Source organism: Xiphophorus couchianus, chromosome 10 (assembly GCF_001444195.1).
Source record: "Xiphophorus couchianus chromosome 10, X_couchianus-1.0, whole genome shotgun sequence".
In the NCBI taxonomy this organism is placed as follows: Eukaryota; Metazoa; Chordata; class Actinopteri; order Cyprinodontiformes; family Poeciliidae; genus Xiphophorus; species Xiphophorus couchianus.
This window is the reverse complement of record NC_040237.1, coordinates 7,776,426-7,803,058: the sequence shown is the minus strand read 5'-3', so window position 1 is coordinate 7,803,058 and position 26,633 is coordinate 7,776,426. Positions and strand designations below refer to the sequence as shown.

Genomic DNA, 26,633 nt, shown 5'->3' with positions numbered 1-26,633 from the left:
ATCAATACTCTTTGGATGACTGCCACAAAGCAACTTTCCCAAAGGAATATCTTGAATCAGATGAGAACTGGAGAACAATCTCCTTTTCATCCGACCTCTGAACCGCAGAAGATGTCTGATTTTCTATGGTGATAGTAATAAGAGCAGCACTGTATTCATTAAAGTTACTTTTCCTGAAGGGAAAAAACAGACGATGGGAATTTAGGATGGTGAATGGTGAGTTGCTAAAGCTACGTGACAGTAATATCTGAGATAAGTGGAGATGAGGCTAAAGCAACTATAAGTTCGGTCCTGTTATTTTGCTCATTTCTTGATGTACGGCTGCAGAGAAAATACTTCTCACTGTCTCTCGATGTTATATTATTTTTTCTTTTTGATTAGATTCTGTTCCCCTGTTTTCTTTTCTTTGCTCATTTATGTTTACTTTCTTACGTTCTGATCTCTGCACAGATGGTCTGTTGCTAATCAGCCCTCCTGTCCTTTGTTAGTCTTTAAATCTCTCAGCCTATTCAGTCAGATGCTCATCTCGTCTCAGTCGTCCTATACTGCAATGGCTTGTTTCATCCCCCACATAGATGTTTTTTTTTTCTGGATTTACTGCTAAAGCAGCTCCTTTTGTTTCCAGTTAATTTAATAAAATAATTTTGTTCCACCTACTTCCTGCCTTTAATTCTGGTATTTGCTTTTTTTTTTCTCTCCTCAGAACTGTCGCAAGAAGGAAAAGCAGGGGCTTTCTTCTCTCGGGGCAAATTTCCCGGCTCCCGCCTTGGAATACCTCAGTGTTCCCAAGACAGATTATAGCTAATATTTACCACGTTTTCTGAGTGTGCTCAAAGCTGAACTGAACTTCTAGAGTAGAACATCTTGTAATCAGTTTTGATTCTTGATACTATTCTAAAGAAGAATTCTGCTTGGATCACATCTTCTCTTCATGAGAAGAATCTGTAGAGTTTCTAATCTCCAGTCCTGCCGGTGAAAACTCTTCACTTCCAGTTTTCGCTTAACTTGTGCGCAGCCAAAGGATGGGCTGATATTTTGTCAATTTCTAAATAGTTCTGATAGATGAGTGAATCAAACAACAATGTACTGCCTCAATATGCCTGACTGGGCGCATAACCAACAAGTGAAACTTCTGGAAAAATTCACAGAAGAGGCACATAAGATTATCACTGGAGGTTGCAGAGCCCAAGATGTTGAGATTCTCCAGGAGAGACGAGCATGGATAGCATCAGGAACGAACACATCAGGTCATGTTAAATGTTTTGGAGTTAAAGTCAGGCCAGACTGAGATGGTTTGGGTGTGTTCAGGGGAGAAATTATTATATTGGTAGAGGGATGCTGAGTTGGAGACACAGAACAGGAGGCGAAAAGAAAAACCAAAAAGGAGATTTATGGATGAAGCTAGTTGGTGTGGGGGTAGAGGATGCAGAGGATATGACTAAATGGAGACAGATGATTTACTGTGGCAACGTCTGAAGGGAAAAGCAGAAAGAGAAGAAGGAAATGCTTAAAGTTTGCTCTTGTTAAAGGTTTTACATCCTTTTCTGGATACAGAAAATGTGTAAATAGTGGCTCGTGGTTGTGGGGCCCATTTGCGTTTAGGGAAGCACCCACCACTTTCACTTGATGCAACACTTAAGATTGTCTTATCTAGGAATAATCATCAGTAAACTTATGCTATTTGCACAGCCTGCATGTGCAAAATTTGGATTCAACAGATGGTCGGGCGGAGCAAAGCAAGCGCGCCGAGCCACATGTTTCCATCGTGTAATTCTGTATTTTACATACAGCGCAAATCCATCAGATGTCTAATTGTCACAGCCTGATTTGGGTCAGAGTGTTCAGTCTGTAGCTCTGTCCTAATTAAAATAAGCACTCATCACGTAATAACAATGAACCATCCAGGTGGAGGCTGAGATAAAAAAAAAATGCAAATAGATAACAGCAACATGTGCAGGGATAAAAATCTGGAGCATAGCAGGATAAGAGCAGCAGAATTCATGCGGCTCTCTAGAGAAAACATTTAGGAGGGAAATGATCACTCCTGCTGTTCATTTTATGGAATTTAGACAAGAAACATTTTCATTTGTTTTAAAAAGGAAATATGTTGATGAAAAGGGGTAGGAGCTCCCACTAACCCATGAAACAAGTCATGCAACCAAGGCAAGATGACTCTAAAGTCATTCTACAATGCACATTCAAATTCACTCATTGTGCTTTGAAGCAGATTCCTCCCAGTGATGCTCATGGGCAATACACAGTCGATGCTTTTATTTTTAGACTCCCCCGACCCCCTTGAGCGTCTCTGAGGATGCAGTCTTTGAGAAACCAAACCCTGAGTCCATATTTACTATAAATACGCCTGAAGCCAAACTGCTCCTTCCACTCCTAACCTTGCCTTTGTTGTCTTTTTTTTCCTGATTAAAGTGCAGGGTCCCTGCTTTGAAGACAAACTCCAAAGGGCCCCATTAATCAGGACACATGCATACATACAGCACACTGTCAAGTCTTACCTCCTCATGAAGTATGGCCTTACACATGGAGTAGTTCCCCTTCAGCGCCCACGTCCCATTTTCAAGACATTTCCTGTAAACGTTATCTGCACAGAGAGCAAGACAAAAACCAACAAGAGGTTATTAATAAGGGTTGAAGTGACTTGTTTTCTGTTTGAGTAATATTTTAGCTTAGAAATGTAACATACACCAAGAGACAAATTTGATTGCACTCCTTGTAAAGATGTGTAAAAAGTCTTGAAAAAAATTATGTTCATTTGCAGCAGCATAACCTCCCAATGAACAATGCAGAAAAACATCTTTGTTAATGGGACAGCTCTTAGTATTCTCCTACAACACTTCACAAGGTAGGAACATTTGGAGAGATGCATCATTAGACCATTCAGCTCTTTTTATCTGCTCTCGTCTCTTCAGCTCAGCCCACAGGTTTCTTAAAATGTAGGGTTTCTAGCATGAGATATTTTGTGTCACGGTTAATCATTTGTGTTTTCTTGGTTGTAAGCTTTCAAATTTTTATTTTGTTGAAACACACAATTTCATTTAAAATGTTCTGGCATATGAAATTTCATGACGCCATGCAATGTAGCAATGTTCCTCCAGGAAATTTAGAGGGGAAATGCACCCACACAATTGGGTGGCAAGATGCACGTGGGTCCTCAACCAGCCCAGATGCTGGTGATTTAGCTAAAAACTAAGATTTGCTACATTTGGATTCCTTACCATGTAATCAAATAAAAGTTGTTTTTTTTTCCTGGTTCTGTCATTTTACACAGATTTCTAAGTGTGTATATTTAAAATAAAATTCATAACCTGGGTTTTTATCTATATTTAATCTGTAATTTCCCAGAGGAAAAATTGTTTAATTCAGTTTTTATTTTCTCTGTGCACACGTTTTCCATAAACTACATATGGTACTGGAATATTTTTTTGTGTTTTTACACATCTACATTTGTCTAAGTCTGTAAATGGAATTTTCCGCTCTTTGCGTCACTGTGACCTTTTTCTGCTTTTGATATTAATAAGAAGAGATGCCATTAGAGGTATTTGTAAAAGCTGTGATTTTTCACACGTTTGCTTTCAGGGTACTGTACCACTCTGTGCCTCAACTTTGGGAAATTGTACATTTAACCCTGATTTATTCTCAAATGACCTACATTAAACATGTATCTCCACATCACATTAGCCTCAATTACTGTCAACATATTCCCAAAACATCTACACTGTTAAATGAGAAAAAAAAAGACCAAAGTCAAATAATAAGCTTGGGTTTTATTTATTTTCTGGCAGGAAATAAAAATGCTACACACCACTTGATAGAGCAGCTGGAATATTGGAAGGGGCTGTGATGAAAGAAGTGACAAATGATGAGGAAAATTCAATTTTTCAAGCAGACTTGCTGGATCATAGCTCAGGACATGCATTAAATGAAAGAAATGAAAGAGGACAATGTGGAGCTCAAAGGCATGGAAAGAAGTAATTTAAAGTTAAATAAGGAGAACAACTTTTTTTAATATAACCTCAGTTATAAACCAGTAACTTTCTGCATCTGGTATTTTGTGAACGACTAGCTAATTAGGGCCTGAAATGTATTTTCCCCTTGCAATTTTCTTCTGCCTTTCCATGTTAGTCACACTTAACCATTTCAGGCCACTAAAAATATTAACATCAGATGACTTGTGTACTCAAGTAACATGTGGGAAATTGTACTTAGCTGTTCAAAAACATGTTAATAGCAGATCATTTGTGATTTAGCAAATAACTGCTTTCAAATATAAATGAAATATAATTTGAAAACAGCATTTCATATTTTCTGTGGTTATCTTCTAAAATAATACATTTTTTCTTGACAAAAAGGCAAAACCAGAATAAATCTGTAAAGGTGATGCAACTTTTCACTGCCCCTTTAAATGAAATGGATTTAAAAGTCAGAATACATTTTTAGAATGCAGAAAAAGCTATTTCTCTTCTTAAAAGCAGATAAAGAAATGACATAAAAGCATCTGAAAGCTGTAACCTTTAGATTTTACTGTAACTCATTCCCTTTGCTCTCATACTGATCAATCTTTTTTTCAGATATAATCACAAATGTCATGCTGCTATGGAGCAAATGTCCCTCTTGGGCTTCGAGGGGTGTGAACGTGAACGCTACGTCCGATCTTCATGTGCTGACTTACTTCTGCCATAATAATGTTACGTGGCTGCAGCATAAAAAATTCAGCACAGGTTTGAGGGATTATTCATCTTCAGGTCAGGTTCTCTGTCAGCCGGTGAGCGGTGAAAACAGACCGGCTGACGCGTTGCTCTGCACAGGGATATTTTTCACAGAGATTTAATAGACAGTTCGGACCCTGAGCTTGTGACCGGTCGTCTCCATGGGTCATCAAATGTCTTCCCGGTGACAGATGGTCTTTTTTTTTCTTGCAGAAGTACGGTGGCCGACAGGTGCAAATGCGCAGCAAAAGAGAAAACATGCAAACAAACAAAAAACACGCGCACAAATTAAATGCGGCAAGCAAAAAGCGAACAAAATGCAGCAAACAAAAAAGAAAACACCCCCGAATGAAATGCAGCAAACAAAAAAGAAAACACCCCCGAATGAAATGCAGCAAACAAAAAGTGTTGAAAACGGAAGTGCTCCAGACCACTAGGGGGAGTCAAAGAAAATCGAGACCGAGCCCAGAACGGTATGACTGACACAAAGTCTATCACGCTACCCATAAATTATTCTGTTATTCTATAATATTATAAAAGACGGCGTATCTTTTTATAATATAAGTACGTATAGTATTTATACGTACTAAATATAGTTATATAGTACGTATAACTATATTTCTGAAAAGAAATATAGTTATACGTACCTTTACTTTCTTTCAAATTTCTTTCTCTGAATCTTGCATCTGGTCCCATAGAAATGAATACTATTTTCTTTGACTCCCCCTAGTGGTCTGGAGCACTTCCGTTTTCAACACTTTTTGTTTGCTGCATTTCATTCGGGGGTGTTTTCTTTTTTGTTTGCGTCTCACTTTTTGTTTGCTGCATTTCATTCGGGGGTGTTTTCTTTTTTGTTTGCGTCTCTCTTTTTGTTTGCTGCATTTCATTCGGGGGTGTCTTCTTTTTTGTTTGCGTCTCACTTTTTGTTTGCTGCATTTCATTCGGGGGTGTCTTCTTTTTTGTTTGCGTCTCTCTTTTTGTTTGCTGCATTTTATTCGCTTTTTGCTTGCCGCATTTAATTTATGCGCGTGTTTTTTGTTTGTTTGCATGTTTTCTCTTTTGCTGCGCATTTGCACCTGTCGGCCACCGTACAGAAGGGAAGTTAGTGGTTAAAAAATTCAAATATATCAAAATCGGGAAATATTACAACCTTATAGCTTTATAACAGCATCTTCTTCAGAGACAAGCTGTTTAGGAGTGTATATGAATAAAATCCCATCAGTATGAAGGTGGATACCTGAGCTGGGGGGCTGATGAGCCTGAATGCATGTTTTAATAACTAAAAATGTTTGGGGCGGGCAAGAGATAAAATGGGATTGGGTTGCCTGAGGGCATTAATGTTCAATGAGCTGAGTAAAAATAGCAGGTTGACACTGTAAAGGGACTGTCAGACCCAATCAAGATTACCTAGCTTGTGATATTCCCTAAACCACAAATGCAATATCCTAGAGAGCTTTAAAATCTGCCTGTGGAGAATTACGTCAAAGTCAGAACAACGTTGTGTACTCGACGGTCTGAAAAAAACACAAACCTAATTCATAAAGTTAGTTTTAAAAATACTTTCAAGGGTATCTTAAAAGATTTGAGTGCGCTATAAAAGTTCAAGACCTGCGGTTTTTAAAAAAATCTATATTTAATTTGTAACCACTTCATTTCCCTGAGAAAAATCAATTTAATTCAGCTTTTATTTTCTCTGTAGACCCGTTCTCCATAAAATCTCCCATTTTCACCTTTTACTCAAGCCACATTTACATAACATTGAAAGAGTACACAGCTGCCCTCGGGGCTCTTGCTCACACTTCATGCAAATATATTGTAGTCGAAGCAATAAAGTCACATTGTGTCCCGTTTAGAAAAAAAACAAAGCTGGCTTGCAAAGCAATTGTGTAGAAACAAATATAAAAAGATGCATCAATGAGGTCACAGAGGATAGTTTTGAAAATGGCTTCAAGGTGTGGCACTCTTAAAAAACACAGTTTTAAACTCACTGCAAATTGCAGTCTTTAAAATGTTCCCGCAGTTCTTTTTATAGAGGGTTTGTGAGCCCATAGCTGCTTTAAGCTGCAAGTCAACAGGTTAAAAAAAGGGAATAACCAAACAAAAATGAAAAAGAGAGAGAAAACTTGCTAAAAATATATACTTTTATACCACTCAATGCTGGATCTCTTAATTTTTAAAGATAATTCAGTTTTGTCAAAATAAAAACTGTTTGCAACAAGCTTTGAGAGTCTCTGAGTAAACTTGCAACATGTAGTAAGTTTGCCAGAGGGAACAAACCAGAACTTCTGGAATAATCTTCTTTAGACAGATGAGTTTAACATTTCAGGAAATGTTTGAAATAAACTTGAACCCTCCTACGATCCGTCCAGCAGATGTTTAACGTTTGGTGGTTGACTTGGCCAGCTCTCAATCAGTGAATGCACCATGAATTCTACTGTGTCAGAAATTAATGGGGGAAAATGTGAGATCTGTCAAAAAGGTCAAAGTTGAAGCAGAACTGGATCATTGAACATGACAACTTTTGAGAATAAAAACAATCAGAAAATGTAAGGTGTAGCTGGAGCCCTGGTTCATGATTTCATTGAGATACTCTGCAGGGATTTCTAACAGGCGGTACGTTAAAAAAAACCCTTCAGAAGTAGGGAATGGGACAAGCTTTTCTTTGACACCATTTCTCACACTAGTGCCAAAGACTGCTTGATACTAAAAAAAAAATCAGCTCACTGAAGTTAGTTCAACCAAATGGTTAAAATGGGGTCCTTACTTTTTTCTCAGCTGCAAAAAGCATTTTTGTTTCAATTTCTTGCTTAATGAATGAAGTAAAATACATTACATGTTAACTTGTAATTCAATCCCATTCTTTTCCAGAGATAATTTTAAACAAGTCCCGAAGACGTCCCAGTCGTGCAGCCAGAAGCTTTGAGGAACAAATGTTGAAGCTTTCAAACAAAGCAGCGAGACCTTGAAATGAATTCTTTCTGGCACTGCTCGCAGAATGATTTATATCAGTTAAGTATATGCAGTCTGTTCCCCTACGCAGCTCACATCATAAGGTAATGAAGTGGTCTTTCTTCTTTTTGACATTGTCTGACAGCTTACAGCTGGAGAAGGGTTTAAAAGCCGCAGCTAATTAAGATTGATTTAACGACAAAGGCAACAATTTCATTTGCTACTTATACAATTAGTGATGCTTCCTGCTGCTACAGATGCGAAAGATCTGAGCTGTGTGATTCAGAAAACCTCCGCTGCTTCGCGAAGGGAAGTGAGGAGGAAGATTTATATCAGTGTCTCGTGTGTATGTCGAGTGCTGATGTATCATTAGAATACATTTGGCTGAGATAAGCAAAATAGAAGGAAGCGGTGACACAGTAAGCACGGAAAATGATACACAAACATTTCTCAAGCACAGTATCTTAAGCATCTTCACAGGTTTTACTATGAAAACTGATTACTTCTGCAAAGAGGGAACCTCTGAGCATGCAAGAAAACCCCCCAAAAGAATCAAAATAAAACAATAACCCGTTATGATGAAAGTCTTTGGGAAAAAAGGGCTTGCCCTGCACTCTGTCTTTATAAAAAAGTTGACTTAAAGTGATGAAAACAAGTAATAAAAGAATCACGCATACAGTAGATTCTCATGTAACTTAGTCAACAAATATTTGAGACAGGGACAAGAAAACAGTGGGGCTTGGTAATGCAATTAAAAAATGTCTCATGGAAAATCTCACTGGTAATTATATTAACTGGCATCAGGACAGTCACAGGATTGCTTGTAAAAGCAACATAGAACAAAGGCTGAGACTTATAAAGAGAATGATGGGGAGGGGTTTATATCCCTACTAAGGTTTGTGTGAGGAAATGCATCCCAGTGAAAACTGATTTCATCATGTTTTGCTTAACACATTAATTAAAAGAACTGTCATTACATGGCTCATGGGGAAAGCATTAAAACAAATATTGAATGTCAACCATCACCAAGCCTTCAGGCAGCACTGCATTATGAAAGAGATGCATATCTGTTGTGGTTATCTTTGCATGGGGTCAGTAAGACTTTAGGAAGCTATCATCAGGGAGAAAAGTTCAGTATTGTATCCAGAAAATTCAATTATACGTTCATCAAACAAGGAAGGATTATATAAAAAAGCCCTAGAGACAATTCAGTGTTTTCTGGGCCTTAGTGCATTTTAGCTCAAGCTTTCAGGTGAAATGGAGAAATATTCAGAAATCTGGCCACTCAAAATGTGAGATCACATTGAAACATCAAATTCTCTGGTCTGAACAAAGAATGCTCATTATCCAAGTTCAGGACCAGGACTGGTGAAGGTGCAGAGGTGAAGTGTTACACATTGAATTGGTAACTTTCACATATGTGGTGCTCCACTAATGCTGTTCTCCAACTTATATTAACCCAAGTCTCTTGTTTATGAGGGGAATGATGCATTTCAAGATAATACAAGCTTCACTGATTCAGAAAGGAAGTGTGGCAAAGCAGAAAGAGTGTACTGCATTGAGCCAGAGACCGACCAATCAGGCATTTACTGGTTATTTTTGGTTTTCTTTAAGCTTGCCAATTCAGTTTCTGAGAAATTGGACAAAAACATACTGTACAAAAAACCATAGGAGATTCTTCTTGCTTATGGACATCAGCATTTCACTACTCTTCGACCAAACTTGTATTATACAAGTTACAACAACATGTAATTAATAATAAAGTATTTCTGAACTGAACCGAACTGGAGTAACAAAAGTGAAAGATGTGAAGTCAAGTTACCCAGTGCAACCAAAAGATGATCACTCATTAATATGGTGGCATTCATGGTAGATGTTCAAAAAGTGGATTTTAACACCAGTAATTGTATAATTTAATCATATCCAGGTAGTTACTTTGGATAAGCAAAATCCGGAAGTATTTAAACTGAATTATGTTGATTTTAACAAATGCAACCAACAAAAAAGCTACAATAATAAAGCATGATAAAATGCTTAGGTGAGAAAGGGTGTTTACAAAAAGAGTTGAAGACATAATCAATTTGATCTGAATGCATAAAGGCAAAATATTTCAGGTACAGCTGATATTTGAAATATCTCCTCCAACTTTTAAAGATACTAAATAAGAAGATATTTTAGTTTTATTTAAAATTTTTAAGCATATCAGTAGTCTGTAGTGTTGCATCAAATCAGGAATAGACACAAGCTAATAATTCAATGCAGAATGATATGGTACAACCACTGTGTCCTGCCCTGTGACAAGTTGGCCCACAGTTTTTGTAACTATCCTTTGATATCCATAGTGTTGATGGTTACTGTTCAGGTCTGAGCTGATTCCACATGTTTGATCTGGGTAGAACTGGGAGACCGTGCTGATCGTGCCTTGTTAAAAATACTACCAGGGAGCTGTTGCAGCACAAGTTAGACATGTGGATGAAGGGTGACACTGATGTAGCGTGGTGCTGTCAGGGTCCCTCAAATCAGGACCAGAGGTGACCCACATCTTGATGCTCAAAGTAACCGTGGTGAATTTCTCCACAAGCCACGTTATGCATACACACAAGGGCCAACTGTGGTCAGCAAAATCAAGATTCTATAGTGAACACAATTTGATTTCACAAGCAGAAGGGATAGTCAAAGTATGCTGGTAAATCCTGCCATGTACTGTTGATTGTTTTGAAAATAGCCCGTGAAAGGATTTGCACAAAGTACAATTTTCTTTGGCAATGTGGCTGGGACATTGCCATCGAAAGGTTGAATGAAGCCAAACAGTCCTGTTTTCCGTGACTGGAAAAATGTGCATGGACACATGTTGTTCCTTACAAACAACAACAAAACTTGTGCGTTTTCCAGCAGCCATTGCACAGCGCACACAGTGGTAAAACCAGCTGGGTAAACATGCTCATCTTCAAAAAATGAAGTGAGCAGAGCTCTGCTTGGGGTGATAAGGGGCTGGGGTTGCTAGGTGAGGAGCAGTGCCCACTCATTGTGATTCAATAATTTTGAGGTTTTTGAAAAGGTTTGTTTTCCAGTCACCAAGAAAACATTTAGCTATTGCCAAAAAGTGGCTGGGTGATTTTTTTGTTAGCACTTGGACTGTTTCTAGAAGCAGTAACGACCCAAATGGAAGTACAAAATGTGCAAAGAAAGTTTGTTTAATGGGTCTCCTTTAATCATTACTTCTAATAGAATTTGCCGAGCATGTGTTTGAGTGCACATAACAGCTGAATCAAATTAGTTGGACTTAGAGAGAGCCTTCACAATAGTAGTACTTTTGTTCCAACAGTCTTGTCAAGCTTGACATCTCTACTAAAAGTAAAACAGAAAACATTCCACATAATATGCCATATAACCAATAAATCAAATAAATATGTCAGTCAACTGTGAACTGCTCCAGAGAACTCTGAAGGTCATAGCTTGATGATGCCATCATTACCACAACATCTGGAAACAGCAACTATAAGATCCAGGGGTTCTCAAACCAAACTATGCCTTGAGATTGTGTCCATTGAAACCAGAAGCAGCCCTGATGGAGTCCACCCTGCATTATGAAGAACTTAATATCCAGAATGCTTACGCAGCTCTGGGTTTGGCGCATCAGGGACCAGAAAGCTTGTAAAGGGACCGCAGCGTCCCAAACTCCTGCAGCAAACCCCCAAAGGATGCATCAGGGGAGTATGGTCATAATCATTTTTCAGAGCCATGAAACATATGTGGACTGGGCAATCAATTTCCCATGACCCCCTCATCGACTCTGCAAGGATAAAGGTCTGGTCCCCTGTTTCACAACCTGGGGAAAAACTACACTGCTCTTTGTTAGTTTGAGCTTTGAGAGTCAGTCATAATATCTTTTTTCCACTGCAGCTAAAATGTGTAATTGCTCCCCTCTGCTAATTCCTTTTAAAAGGCTCCGAATAAAAACACCATTCTGGTCTGCCATGGAAAATCTGTTGTTGGCTGAGATCGAAAAGGAATGTCAACCATGACAGCCCCACAATGTCCAATGAATTTAGCATCTCTGAGCCAGACCTGGTACCTGCCAGTTAAGATATTTTTTTTAACCCTGCATGGACTCAGCCGTCTCCACAGTCCATAGATGTTTAAACACTGGAGTGGAGGAGAGTCTTAAAGAGCTTCCTCCACCGATCAACATGTCACAACGGCCCTGAGGCCGAATGAAAGTCCTTTGCCACAACGTCTTTCACTTCTTCTCTTTGACCATAACCAACCACATCGCAAACAATGAATTTCTCTGATTTCTCTGAACCTTTGAAACATTTTAAGCCTAAAATAAAAAGGAGTTAGGATAGCTTTTCCTGTTTTGAGTCCCTGTGCTACGCTGCTTGATACTGTATCTGCACTATGACATGACATCCTATGCAAATATATACTCTTTGCTATGCCAAAATGTATATTCAATATGTTAAGCTAAACTTTCTCTGTACAATGCCAAATCAAACAGTGTCTGTGTTATGTGAAGCTACACTGCCACTGTGCTATGCTAAGCTAAAATGAGCTAAGTAAATTAACTGTAATTGTAGCATGTTAAATGCTAGAATGTAAACAAGCATCTATAAGAAAACACATAAACTAGTCAATTTAACAAAATGTTTATCTCTATTGGTAATCCAAACAATAACGCTATACATTGTTTGAACATAGTTAAAGGTTAATCTCTGAAGTTTTGTGGGGAAACTGGACCTCACTTTATTAAATTTACGAGGCATGCTCTAAGCTGGCCATGCAACATGGTTGAAATAAGATTTCCCACTGTGCCTTTTGCTGAGACAGTGGCAGTAACACCTCTTTATTACCATTCTCCTGCAGTCCTCTCAGGATGTGAGCCACTGACAGCATCGTAAAGAGTCTTTGCACGGGGTCGCAAGCTCAAGGTCCCTAAAATAACTGCTGATTTTATGTAGAGGCTGCTGTCAATCCAAACTTCTGCCAAGAGTTTCAATCACAATACCCCAAAATGCCTCCAGAGACTCTGAGATGGCTCGCACCGCATTTCTGCATTTGAGAAGATGCACGATACACAGTAAATATTACTTATAATATTTGCTTCATTATCTGCCTCTGTATGATAATGTGTATGACAAGAGCAAGGTTAAAAATCCTACTGGAGCACATGCTCCCACCTTGCAAGCACAGCCCAAATGATCCCCTTTGCATTTTAATTCTAAACATCATACCGGGCAAACAAACAAGCTGCTTGGTAACAAATATGATCTCACACAGAGGGTCGCCTCTGCAGCTAAAAACGCAGAACAGAGTAGAGGTGTGGCTGTAATTGTACGCCCCTTGCAAGCAAATATGCTGACCCAAATTTAGTCACAGTGGCTTAGTGCTCCAATGTTATTGGATCAATGGCTGTAGCTAAGAAGCGTCTTCCTCCCCTGCGCATCTGAAGCAGGGGTCTAATTAACGCCCGCATCAGCATAGACGAAAAGGACACGTTATCTGCACTAATTGAGAGCAAACTGCAGTGCTTCTTGCACATCTGTGGGGGCAAAACAAACTATACAAACAGAATCTGTATGCACAAATTCTATTAATTGTGCATACAGGATGTTTCATATGAGTCAGACACACAAACAAATGATCATCAAGCAGAGCCCGGGGAGGCAGCAAACATGGATACAAATGTCAGAAAAAACTTAGAAAAATACATAAATGACAAGAAAGGTTAAGGAGGTTTTGAGGATGTTTTTTCAATAACCCGTCGTGTCAAGTAGAAAAGAAAATGACGAAACTACTCAGGCACTTACAGTATATTTACATAGACTACAGAAAACTTGTTTTTCCTCAGGGCAGAACATTAAATCAGACTAATCTTCTCTAGTTTCAGGTAATCTATTATGCTAACAATTATTTCTAGTTTTTAAATACAAGAATAAGAGGTGAGAGATTTTTTTCAGATTTTTATTTTAATTATTTCTTCAAAGTCAGACATTTGGATAACATGAGATTACCTTTAAACTGTTAATTAAAGCACAAATTACATTTTGCTTTGCAATATTCTGACAGGTTACTTCACAACATTTAGATTAGCTGGAGCCACACCTGTGAATGTGTGTAAAGTTAGCTGATACAGAAAATATTTAGGTATTTTACTCTGTTAAAAGGCTGGACAGGGAGTAACTTGACTGCTAATATGTTTTCTTATTTTTTATTTTGTCATCTGATTTTGTTTTATTCAAAAAATCTATGTATCTGTGGTCACTGAAAATTGTTCAAGACGAGATTCTTGCGACAATATCCTCAGGTTGCATGTTCAAGTTTGTAACTACTATTAATCTGACCACGGCTGAAAGTAAACACCTCTTCTCTCTAAAAGAATATGGAGACACACATTAGATTTACAAGGCTGCAACCATCAGAGTTTTGAAACAGTGCATGCATCTGTCAGACAGATAGTCAGACATCTCACAGTCATCTTCTTACAATGAGGAGTTGATGAATGACATGCTTATGCTGATTTTGGTATTCTCCAAACATGCGACTGTATTATGTTCAAACATACATCTCTAATTTGGTCTCATTTGTATGGAAACATTTACTTCCACAGCTTGGAAATAAATTCAGGAGCAGTATCTCTCTATAGCAAGAAAGTTACTCATTAAAATGAGAAAACCTTGTTATAAAGAGATGAAAAACTCATTAAAATGACAAAATTTCTCATTTTAACGAGATAAAATTGCACTTCTCCGACTGATTATAACTTCTTAAAAATGCATGAAAGAGCCCATTCTTTCTTCTCACCATTTCTTCTAAATGACATTTCAAAATCCTAATAGGTGTTGCTGTTTTACTGTTACCACCTTTCTTCTTTGAAAGAAAATAAATTTTGTTTTTAATAAGAAACAAGTCTTGCTTTTACGAGTTTTGCATCTCGCTCTAACGAGAACATTTTCTCGTCTAAATGAGATACTGCTCCTAAGTTTATTTCCAAACTCTGGCAGTTTAATTCTTACATGCAACTGAGACTGATCGTTTAAACATAATGCAAAGTACAATGTTTCGAGATAACTAAAAACAGCATGTAAACATGCCATCCATTAACTCTGTGGTGTACAAAGTTATTTGGCAGTTAAACGTCTGACAGATAAATCATGTCTCAAACTGAGTCATCAACAGGATGATGATTCCAAACAAAAGAGAAAAATAATATGTGGTGTAATGGCCCATGCAAAAGTCACAACTCATTTCTTTAAAATGCTGTGGTGCAGAAACAAACCTCTGGAAACCTCAATGAACTGAAGCAAAGTTAGAAAGATGAGTAAATTCTTTCCCACAATGATGTCAGAGACCGAACATGTCACAGAGGAAACTTTTCCCGAGTTACTTATGCTACAGATAATTCTAGTTTTCTAGTTTCTTCACACAGGCAAGACATCCTTGAGTAAAAATCATTTTCATATTTTCTTTGGAGGCTAAGGAACAGGTAAAACTATGTAGTTTGACGTATTCCATTGCAACAGACTCAGGTTGCACTGCTGGTCCATCTTGATCCTCATTTACAGCTGAGTGTACTTGACAAACTGAATATTTCCTGCCAGTTGACATTGCATCTGTGTACAAAAAATAATTAATAAAAAGGTAGGAGAAACAAACTATTTATATAATTGTCACTTTCAGAATGTTCTTACTTAGGGATCGTAACTAAAGAAAAATGATATTCAAGGAAGATCATAAAGGAAGAAGTGTGCCTTAAAAGTGCTGCTGTTCCAACACACATAATTCAACTGAGTTATTACTTCCTCAGCAGGACATCAAACTGAGCAGACGCTTTTTAAAGATGCATCAGTTGAAATCAGGTGTGTTTAAGCAGAACAACATCAAAACTCTGCAGGGAAGAGCAGCCTCCAGACATGCAGAGAGAAACTCTGTCCAGCTGTACCAACTTTGGGCATGGACAGTCTTTTGGCAGAGCTGGCGTTTGTTCTTATCTGGGCAAGCATTACCTGCTTCAGTAGAGCATGCTGCAGATCTCGCACTGGTCTACACTGCAACATCTGTCTTACATTGCAGACTTCAGAAGTCTCTTGATTAGCCTTTTTGTTTGGATTTGGATTTTTACATTGATTCATTTCTGCATTGCCTGCAAGAAGGGAAAAGAAGTGCTGTAGCAATGTAAACTTATGACACAAAACAAATTAATTTTAAACCTAAAACGGAAACTTATCATCCACTGAGGGAGTTAGCTGCTGTCATTAGCTGCTTTGCTGGGAACAAAACTAACCAATGGGTCTAACCGTGTGGCCATGTTATGATTAAGTTACTTTTTTTTTTTTTTAAAAGATTCATTATCTCAAAACAAAGGCTGCTTCCAAAAGCAAAACTTTGTTCCTAAAAGTTCACAAATCACAGCAAATTTCCAAAACAAGTTCTAGGTATATAGATTTTTTTTTTTTTTATTACTAGAAAGATCTGCCACCACCTCTTTTTTTATCAAAAGTAAATCCTGTTCCCATTCCACTGAACTGTAAAACCTGCAAGTCGTCTGCAGAAACGGGAACCGATTCCAGTTTTCCAGATGGCTGTGTTTTCTGACTAACAGCTGTTTGTTTCTGCAGAGCGACACACCTGAATGGCCTGAGCTGTCCACTTTCAGGTAATAATTTACTTCTCATGTCTCACTGGCGGCACGATCCTTATAAGAAACAACAGCAGCCATTCACCTCGCTTTTACTCTACTTTACGTTTGCCCTTCTCCTGTGTACTGACTGGCATCCATGAACTATATAACAAACACTCCTCTGATCCGCAGTTCGCTCTACAAAAAGATAGATTGCATTTATTGTTGGTGGATGAAATGGTGAGCCGGAGCGAGGACTCAGCTACCCTGCTGACCGCCAGCACTTCTCTAAATAAACCTACCCACCCTGCCCCTCTCCCCACTTCTTCTCCTCTTCCTCCTCTTCATCCTGACTGGCACACACCCGGAGACTCACAGCCACTCAGTGAAATGGGCATCCACGCAAGCAAACGGGAGCTGCTCCAACACTTTCAGGCACACATATGAAAATCCACCAGCCTCCCTCTGGGGGACCATTAAGGGGAAAGTCAAGCCTGGCAATAAATGGTGCAAGGGTTTGCGGGAGGGGCAAGATGGGCAGCGGCAAAGATAGCTGTTCCAGGCTGAGTCACGAACGGGCGTGCAGCGCCATGGGCACCTGTCAGAGCTCTGTGGCTGAGCGGTCTGGACAACGCCCGCTGGATGTCTGTCATCCCCTCCGTGCATATGTTTGACAACACGCTTCAAGTCTAGGATCAGGATCAGATATGTTGAGGAGCTGGTAATGATTAGCATGTGTTGATTGCTCCAATTAAGTTTCTTTCCGGGCACAGAGTCTCAGGAGGAAGGTTAATGAAAGCATTTAGCCTTTTTTGGCTTTTTTTTTCTCTGGCTCATTATATGTGTGATTCACTCCCCCCCCTCTTGCTTGTGTTAAATTGAACAAAATTATAAGTTCAGCAGCAAATGTAATGTATTAATTAGGGATATAACTGTTCACACAGATGAGAATTTGGGACATGAATGACACAGCAACATGCAGAAGCAGCTAAATGTAGTGTTATTAATTTTAAACAGAAAAATCACTGAAACAGGTACAGTAAAATAAAATAGCCTTGTTAAATAAGAGAGCCTTGAGATATCAAGGCAGTATTTTATCTTTTTCTACCCCTTTTTTCACACTTTGTCATGTTGCAAACACAAACTTCAATGCACTTTACAAGAATTTGATGTGATGAAGCATCACAAAGTAATGCAACGCAGAGAAGAAATCCAATTTACATTTTGCCACAAGTCATGTAGGGGACACAGCAAACGTGGAGGTATGTGGGCTAGTCAGATTAGAACCTAATTGAACATTTTGGCCTACGTGCCAAATGCTAAGTGTAATAGAAAACCAACACCCTAAACATGCCATCCCTACCATAAAGCATAGTAGTGGAAGCATCATGCTGCAAAGAAATTATTTTTTAGCAGAAACAGAGGTTTGTCAGAGTTAATGGGAGGATAAACTCAGCTAAATACAGAATGATCCTGTAATTGTTTAAACATGCAGAATATTCACATATTCATGTGTCAGAATGGCTCAGTCAAAGTCCAGGCCTCAGTCCAAGGGAGAATCAGGGGTATCTTACTGATCGTGAGCTACTTCGGAAAGAAGCAAGTGATAACATTTCAGCTTCTCACTAAGATCTGAGGCTGTAAATACAAAATGGTCTACAAAGCATTCAGCTGAAGGCCGAATATAAATATAAATGCTTTCTTACCTCATAAATGTTTATAACAATATTTAAAGCCAGGCACAGTTTTCCTTAAACTTCATAATTAAGTACTACGTTTTGTTGGTGTATCGCAGAGTCCTGAGAAGTTACACTGAAGTTTCGAGCATGTTACTGTGGTACAAAAATATGTCTTTTGCATTCCTTGTTCGTGTGTGTGATTTTATACTTCTATCATGTACGAAATAAACAAATACTTACAAAAAGTTTGTGATTGTTATGGGGGAAAAGCACAAGAGGCAGATCATATTTATCTGCAAGGTATGACTTTGTAGAGCAGCAACCTCTGTGTCCAGTTCTCCAACACACCTGACTCAAATGAAAGGCCAGTTACTAGGATTCTGCAGAGCTGAATGACCGAGTGGTGATGGAATTCAGGGATTTGATTCAGGTGTGTTGGAGAAGTGAAGCATCCAAAACTTGCAGGATTGTGTCTCTGGAGGACTGGGCACCGCCGCTGCGGAGATATTTTAGAATCATGTCACAGAGATTATTTCACATTTCTGTAGAAGCTAGAGCACCTGATATTTTGGTAACGAAAATATCAGATTCTATAGACGGACGTCAGATTGCTTTAATTATGTCTACATTTCTAGCTCCATCCATAAACAGTGTTTTCTCATGCAGTCCTGACTCATTATGCTCCCACCGCTCTGCTTCGCGTCAATTTAGCTGCATTTTTACCTAAAATTGCGTCAACCTATTAGGTCTTTCCCAGTGTACATTAACTCTTTTCTGCAGTTATTTTTTTTTATTAGTTTCTACTTCTCTTTTTTTTATTAGTTTGATCATTTATCTCGTTTTAGATAAGCATTCCCTCCATCCCAGATTGGAGACACATTGAGTTTCTTCAATCAAATAAGTACTCATGCACATCTCTTTCCATCTTCAAAACTTTCCATCTTTAATGAAAAAAAAAAGAAAAAAGTTGTAACTTTGCTTAAATATTAAAAAACTTCAATATATTAAAAGAAAAAACTGAAAATCAATAATGAATGTAAACTACAATTTTATTTCTAGCAAAAACTAGCTGCTCCGTTAAAAATAGCCCATCTTTGCGTTTTTTTGTTTTTTCTGACATTAGTTTTTGTAAAAAGCCCAGAGGCATCAGTTATGTTTTCTAATACCCTTAGATTGATTAATTTTAAAAGATCCGGTGGATGGGAGCCGCACAGACGTGCTCATTCTGTCTGGCTCTGCAGAAAACAGAGGATTTATCTGGATCTAATTTTGGAACTCCAGCCTGGTGCCACAGTCCTGATTCATGGAAGTACAGCTATTCAGGACGGGGAGCCTGTTTAAAGCTCTCATACAATGGATGCTAAGATTTATCTTACTGGAGAGGGGACATGTTTATCTGTCACAAACATCCTGCTGTGGGTTAAAATGAGGACAAGTTTGTTATCAAAATTAATGTTTATTTTTTTTTTATCTCATTCAAGTTATCTGTTACTGGAGATAAGCTTTATTGTCCGTATTTTGTTGCTAGTGACTTTCAAAATCAAATAGAAGTCAAATTGTACCGTTTTAATCTTTGATTTGTCTCTCAAGATCAAATCTGCGGCTGAAACGAGTTTCAGATCTTCAGGTCTGTTCCTGTAACCATATTTCAGAGGAATAGAGAAGTTGACTTTTGCACTTTAAGACCTGAACTCTGGAATAATCTCCCTCTGGATCTGAGTCAAGCAGTTACTACCACTCAGGCTTTTAAGAGCCCACTCAAGTCTCAGTGATCTGCCCTTGTCTTCACCTGAAGCCACTCATTACGACCCTAATGCCACTTTCTACTCCATCAACTCCGACCTAGATACATGCCACTGCAAAACACGCTTGTCTTTCGATTTGCTGGCAGACACTGGGTATGTTGTGGCAAAATAAAGCTTATATAAAAATACATACACGCACACTTTTATGTCAATGTTCACAAAAAGGACAGGACATTTTTGAAACATGAAGGACAATGTACTTTCAGAGTTGTATCTATTTAATAGAGTGCGCTGTTGTGACCGCTTACATTTACATATTTTACAGAAACATCATAGAAAATAATTTTACACATGCAACAAATTACAGCTGCTGCTGTTATGGTTACAGCTTCTAAAGAGGACAGTGATGTGCCCAACAGTGGTGACTGGGAGCTTTGATGAACAGAACTTGGTGAATAACTGTAGGAGATTGAAAGGCTGCTGCACTTTTTTTTATTTATCAGATATGTATCGAGGTTCTCAGAACAAATTTGGCTGTTGCACTTCAGATTTCATTGTCTCTTTTGACTAAAGCATCACAGTAACTTCCTGTAACTGCAATCTGATGTAAATATTCAGCTCCCATCTATCCAACACCAACAACTTCTGTAGACTTTGGTCACAACCATGTTGAACAGGTATGACATCAGCACAGTAATTTGTCAAACGGACAGAGTTTTCATCTCAAAGGCGGTATATTTGTCCCACTGTACAGCCCTGTGGTTTTCAAGACTTTCTTATTAGAAATATATTTGCAACGCTGGAGTAGAAGCACATCAGTCAATATGTTTGACAATTTTAAGGGTTTTTTTGTCTGACAGTTTTAATGTACGTTGGCAATGTCTGATAGTTAAATGTATTTTCGCAAAGACTGTATACAGAACAGAGGCACATGACTAGACACAAACTGGGTCAGTATGGGTCATTGAAAGGCAGTCATCAGACAAGATCTAACTTTTTCCATAAAGTTGAGACATTTTTTATATATCCTACTGGAGGCTTCTGAAGAGACATGTTAATTCACATTTAAATCTGGATTTGGTGTGTAATAAAGAACATGAAGGCTGTGCTAGTTAGCATAATCCCAGAAAAATAATTAGCTTTAGCAGCAGTTATTCTCTCTCTCTCTCTGATATCTCCTGCTTTCGTTTAGCATTTCAAATGAAATTCAAAGTCTGTCTTTTCCTTCCTATCCTCCTGCACTTCCTCCTGATGACTTGAGAGTTGTCATTTAACCAAGGCAGTGATTTGGGCTTTGACTGTTTTAATCTCATGGGAGCAACAGTATCCAGGATAGACAGACAAACTCAAGCAAAGTGAGAAAGTTACTCCTCCATGTTGGAAGACCCTCAGGGTTGAGAGGATGCTTCTCCAAAGACAGCAGAGAACTGTGCAGCAGTATTAAAGTTAAAAGCATTACAATGCATGATATGTTGATCAGGAGCACACAGTTTGACATCTTGGAAAAGATAAATTAAATCAAATAAAATTGCCATATGGTCAGAAAGACAGCATTGTCAGTCTCCAGATTAAGAAGAGATTATCCATGGCATAAAATCAGGTCCAGTGTGTGTCTACGTTCTTGGATGGCATCATTGACAGATTGAATAAAGTTAAGAGTCTATTAAATCCAGGAAGTCCTTGACAAGCAGCTTCTCTGGACAGCAGACATAAATATTTAAATTCCCTACCTGTAAAATCCAGTCGTATCCTGACACAAAATCTGCTAAAATAAAATCCCCAAAAGTTAGCAAAGAAGTTGTTTTTATGTCCTAGAATAAATTGCAGCACAAAGCTGCAAAGTTGGATAGTCGGCAGGTGGTGGATGCTGCTTACAGTTGAAATGTGATGTACAGACTGCAGCTTGATCACCATTATCACCTGAAGGAAAGTTAAAATGTGCACAATTGCCCAGCAGTAATTCAGAAACTATTGTGACTCAACAGTAGAAATATGGATCTCAGTTGAACAGAATCCAGATAATAAGAAAAAATCCTTAAGAAATATAGATTTTTTTTTGTCACCGATCTGACCATCTGACACTGGGTCCATTGGGATGGACACAAAATTATGCCCATTATTAGCAAACTGTATCAGTTTCTGCAGACAGATGTAACTCCAGGAGTGTATGGCAATCATAGAATAGTATGAAACTGACATGTTGGATGACACACATTAGGTTCAACATAAACGCGCACAAAGTAGAGAACAGCAAGACAGCAGGCCGCATAAACATATCCCCCACTCTTTTCCTCAATATGTGAAATTTAGAGTTAATGTCACTTTGGCATCCCATCTTATGATGCAACTTGGAAAAAAATGACCTTTAAATGTTTCTGAACACTTACTTTGACCTCAACTGGGAATGGGGACAAGGAAAGATGGGATTTTTGAGGAATAAACCAGCTGTGAATTTCACTGCACTTACACACTGTGGCAACATGGGTCTACAGGGAGGATAAGTACAACTGCTCAACAGATGGACCATAAATGCTGCATTAGATACTTTGTCTGGTGTGTTTTTACAATGTGGGTTAAAACAGGGTGTAAACGTTCATAAAACCTCATCAATAAAGTTCACCTCATAGACAATGTTATAAAAACATTTGATTGTTTCCCTTTTCTGCAATTATTACTATTTATTTGTATTTATGTCGATAAGAAACAGTAACAAAAGCAAAAAAGAACCAAAACAATAATAAAGCTGCAATTATTTTCAGTTTGTTGGGAACCTCGAGAACATTTCCATTTTAAGAATTTAAGATTATTTCGTTTAAAGCCTTACAGTTATAACATTTTCATTTCCAAGCAACAGCCACAACAAAAACCTTTTCTCCACTTGTGGCTTCTACAATTTGCTGTCTTCATCAAAAGAAGAAATTTGACTAAGTTAGATATTTTATTTCCAGTCTCTGTTACGGCTTTCAAATTTGCAGGCATGAGATGAAAATCCTCACATTCATCTGATGTTCTCTGACATGAACAGAAACATCCTATTCAGACCCTATAAAATAAAAATAAAACTTGTGAAGAAAACTATTTTATCCCCAAGAATTTAATTATCTTAAACAAAAAAAAAACCTGGGAGGGGTTAAAAATATACTGTCAATGTATCTCTCCTAAGTCATTTAGATTCATTCATTTGGGATAAATTCTGCTTCCACTTGATCAATAGCAGAACATTGCTACCACAAGGAAATTGCTAATTTTATAAAGTATAGTCTATTTCTACTAGGTTACTAAATATCAATTTATCTTTTAAACATAGCTAAAGTTCAGTCAAATTGCATAGGAAAAGCCTGCAAACATACATTTTCAAGTTTTGCCACTAACATTTCACTGAGTTTGGGTCTGAACTTGGACTAGGCCGTTATATCACATATTTAACCCATTTTATTGGAGATGTTTCCTAATGGTAAATCTCCAAACCGGCCTCAAGTCTTTTGCAGCTTCTAACAGGTTTTTATTAAAGGACGGCTTCGCTCGATCCATCTTTACATTCACTTTGACAAGCCTCCCTCTAACTGCTGATGAAAACTATCGCCACAGCATGATGCTGTCACCACCATGCTATCTAGCAGACCACCATGTTTCAAAAAACAGCTGAATTCATACTGAGAAATTACACATAAGAGGACTCCATTAACTACAATGGACTTCAGAAGGCAGATGCTGAATTTCATTCAAGAGAGGAAATTTTGTAAAATTATTTATTTGAGCTTTATCTCAGTTATTAGGTTAACAACATAACATTCTGATAAAAACACACTGAAGTTTCCCTTCGTGGAAGAAGGTAGGAACAGTTTTACGAGGCACCAGAGGATAAATAATTTCTCTTAATAAAGGATGAATGAAATGAATGCATGTTTTCCATGTGTTTTTTGTCAGCTGCAGTGACAGCAAAAACATTTAAGATAAACTATAGTTGGGAGTTAATCCTAAATGTTTAATTTCTGACCTAAAAAAGGCACCAGAAAAATTGCCATTCAAGGAAGGCGTTCTGGGATCTCTGCTTGCAACATTTTGACCTCCTTTTCTGTACTTCACAGCTTATGTTCTTTTTGGGTATGTGGAGTACAGACACACAGAAGTATGTTTTGGTACAACAAATCTGTCTTCACTTCAGTTTAAGCCCAGTCAGGACATGAATTTTCCCTCAGCTCTGAACAAACAGTCATGAACTCTGCAGAACCTCTGCAGCTTCGTCGGACCATACAGGCCCACAAACATTTTAGGAGAATTTATGACTTCAACTGTGTGATGATTTCAAGGGTTTTCCCCTCAAAAACACCGTTTTGTGTTTACATCTAAATATTACAGAGAGGTTTTTTGCAGAATAACTCCTTTGTGCATAAAGAAAACCTTGATTCTCAGTAGCAATGGAAATTAAATTTGATACACCTGTTTAGGCGGCTTGCCTGCATTCCTTAGTGACTATTTTGGTTCCTGCACATTTCTCTTTAATTTTAGGCAGCAGCTTTTACAGCTTCCAAAACCTGTCAAGTGTCTCGGTGAAGATAACTCAAAATGTCTTAGCTGTAAGCATCTGAACGTTAAGATTTAAGAATAAAACCTTGTGAGTGTAATTAATGATGTTGCGGTACAATAGCTTAAATTACACAGTTTGTAAAGGACGTCAAACTGTCAGAGGAAGACTATTTCTACCTCACATTCATCTGTCTTCATAACCCCATAGTGAAATATGCCAGTCTCTTACTTAAGCCCAACAAGGAGTTTATCTAAAGCTCTATTAGCTTTGAATATCCCAAAACAGACACCTCCTCTTGACGACAATGGACCATTTTTATTGAACTTTCAGTTTCTCGTTTCCATAAACAAGAACAGCAAAAAATCTGATGACCAAAAGGAAAAAAAAAACAACAAACACAGTTGTGAAAGCACCAGGGTGATGGTACCTCTAGGCAGGACAATGTTTTTTTATTTGCAATAAGTTTACAAAGTCATTGAATCAAAATAAGGGGAAAATTTTCTAAAAGTGTGACGGCACTTGAAGATTAACCAGATGTAGCTAATTATTTGATCCTGTAAGTCCTTTTCGAAAGATATATTTATATATTATCTATGTATTGTACAAGAAAATATTTGAGATAACAAAAACATGTTTCTTTCCAAAATGCTGCCACCAAAGAACGCCTTCAGAAAACATTACAAGCTACTAACAACTGCTTCCATTAGACAGAGAGGAACTGCATGGCTTCTGGCTGTTTTCATTGAAACAACTTCCTGGCTGTTAAATACCATCAGCAACTCTAGAGGCGGATATTATGACCCTGTTCTGGAGTCTGATTTGTTTGGTTTAGTCGACCAACAACAAATGACTCTCCAAATAGAAATACTTTAAGTAACCTCTGGAAAAGATCTAATATATTCAGAATTATGTGACGTTTCATCTTAAGTTCAGACATAAGGTGTTATTGCTGATCTTAGGTGATGACTGTGACAGCTGCTATGAGGAAGCTGTGGTGTTTAATTGAACCATGTGAACAAACATGGTTCAACATTTTTTAAACATGCAGTGTCTTTGTGAATTTTCCATTGCTGTGCAGAGCTTTCAAGATTTAAGGTTTAATGGCCTTTGTTTTGTGGTCATCTCACAGACTTTAAATGGGATTTTGCAGGTGAGTCAATAACGTTCATGTTGCTCTTCTGATGGTATTTCTGTAGCGAAGCATGAGTATATTTTGGGTCATCTTCATGTAGAAAGACAAAGTGACAACTGCAGCTTGGTTTCGCTACTGAAAGCCTCAGATCTTCTGTAAAAATCTTCAAATATTCTCCTTTGGTTGGGACTTCTTCCGTCTTAACAATATCCTCCTGAGACCCAGAAAAAAAAAGTTTTTTAATTTTTTTTTTTTTTTCACTACATGACTCTTTGGAGTGAAAAAACATCACTACAATTGAAAAAGTTTCAAAACATGTTCTTATTTATTTATTACAGTATGTCCTTTGGAGAGGACATCGGGACTCTCTTGTGGCAAATATGAACACATTTTGAGGCCCAGGATGTCCTCTCTAAGGACCAACAGGATTTAACACAGTGGCATGTATGGTTTCAGAGTTATGAACAAAAAAACCTATGTCCTCCACAGAGGACAAAAATGTATTGCTGGGTCCCAGTTCTAGACACTTTAGACCCACAATCGTCTTTTACTGTGGATACCGCAAGGTCTTGAGAGACATTTCTCACTAGGTTTCTTTCTAGGATCTTTGAAATCTTCTGTATCCTGCGGGCTTGTGTTGAGAGACTCTCCATTTTACCTTGATTTTACAAGGTTTGAGCAGTACAATGTAAAAGCACATCACTGTGCAAAAGTGCAGCATCTGATTCTGCCATTCTTCACTGGAAGCTATGCAGAGTGTATTCATTTTATTGACTATACCCGTTCTCGTCCATTAAAAACATGCTGGTTAAGTTAAAAGGTTACTTTAAGTCTATATCTGGCAGGTGTTTGAATCAATTTGAGCTAAACTGCCTAACATGACTAAATATGAAAGAAGATTGCAGCTTTTTATCTTTCCATTCATGGAAAGATCCTGTTGCAACCACATGTTGCAACAGGAGAGATCATTTCCTGTTACTGAGATCTGCCAATCAATACAAATTCATCAGCTGTGATGCATCAAACTGAAACATAATCTAATTTTTATAATTACTCTGCACAAAAAAACCCCTATCAATCAAGTTTAAAATTCGCAGTGTTTACCACGTAATTCCAGCATTAAACCCATTTCATCTTATTAAACAGAACACACAACTGCGACTGATGAGGATGTGGTTAGCATTTAAATTAAAATCTTCTGCATGACTCCACCACTGAAAACCCTGACTCATCTGCTCCTTTTTAAAATGCACGCT

General features: G+C 38.0%; 1 protein-coding gene across 1 annotated transcript in view; it reads right to left on the bottom strand.

The window, feature by feature from the left end:
- The window catches only part of LOC114152235 (corticotropin-releasing factor receptor 1-like), an 81,354-nt gene that overhangs the window by 29,296 nt on the left and 25,425 nt on the right, over window positions 1-26,633 (bottom strand). The window contains exon 5 of the mRNA XM_028030059.1: window positions 2,514-2,599. Within this exon, the coding sequence (XP_027885860.1) occupies window positions 2,514-2,599 (86 nt within the window). The remainder of the gene's footprint in view (window positions 1-2,513; window positions 2,600-26,633) is intronic.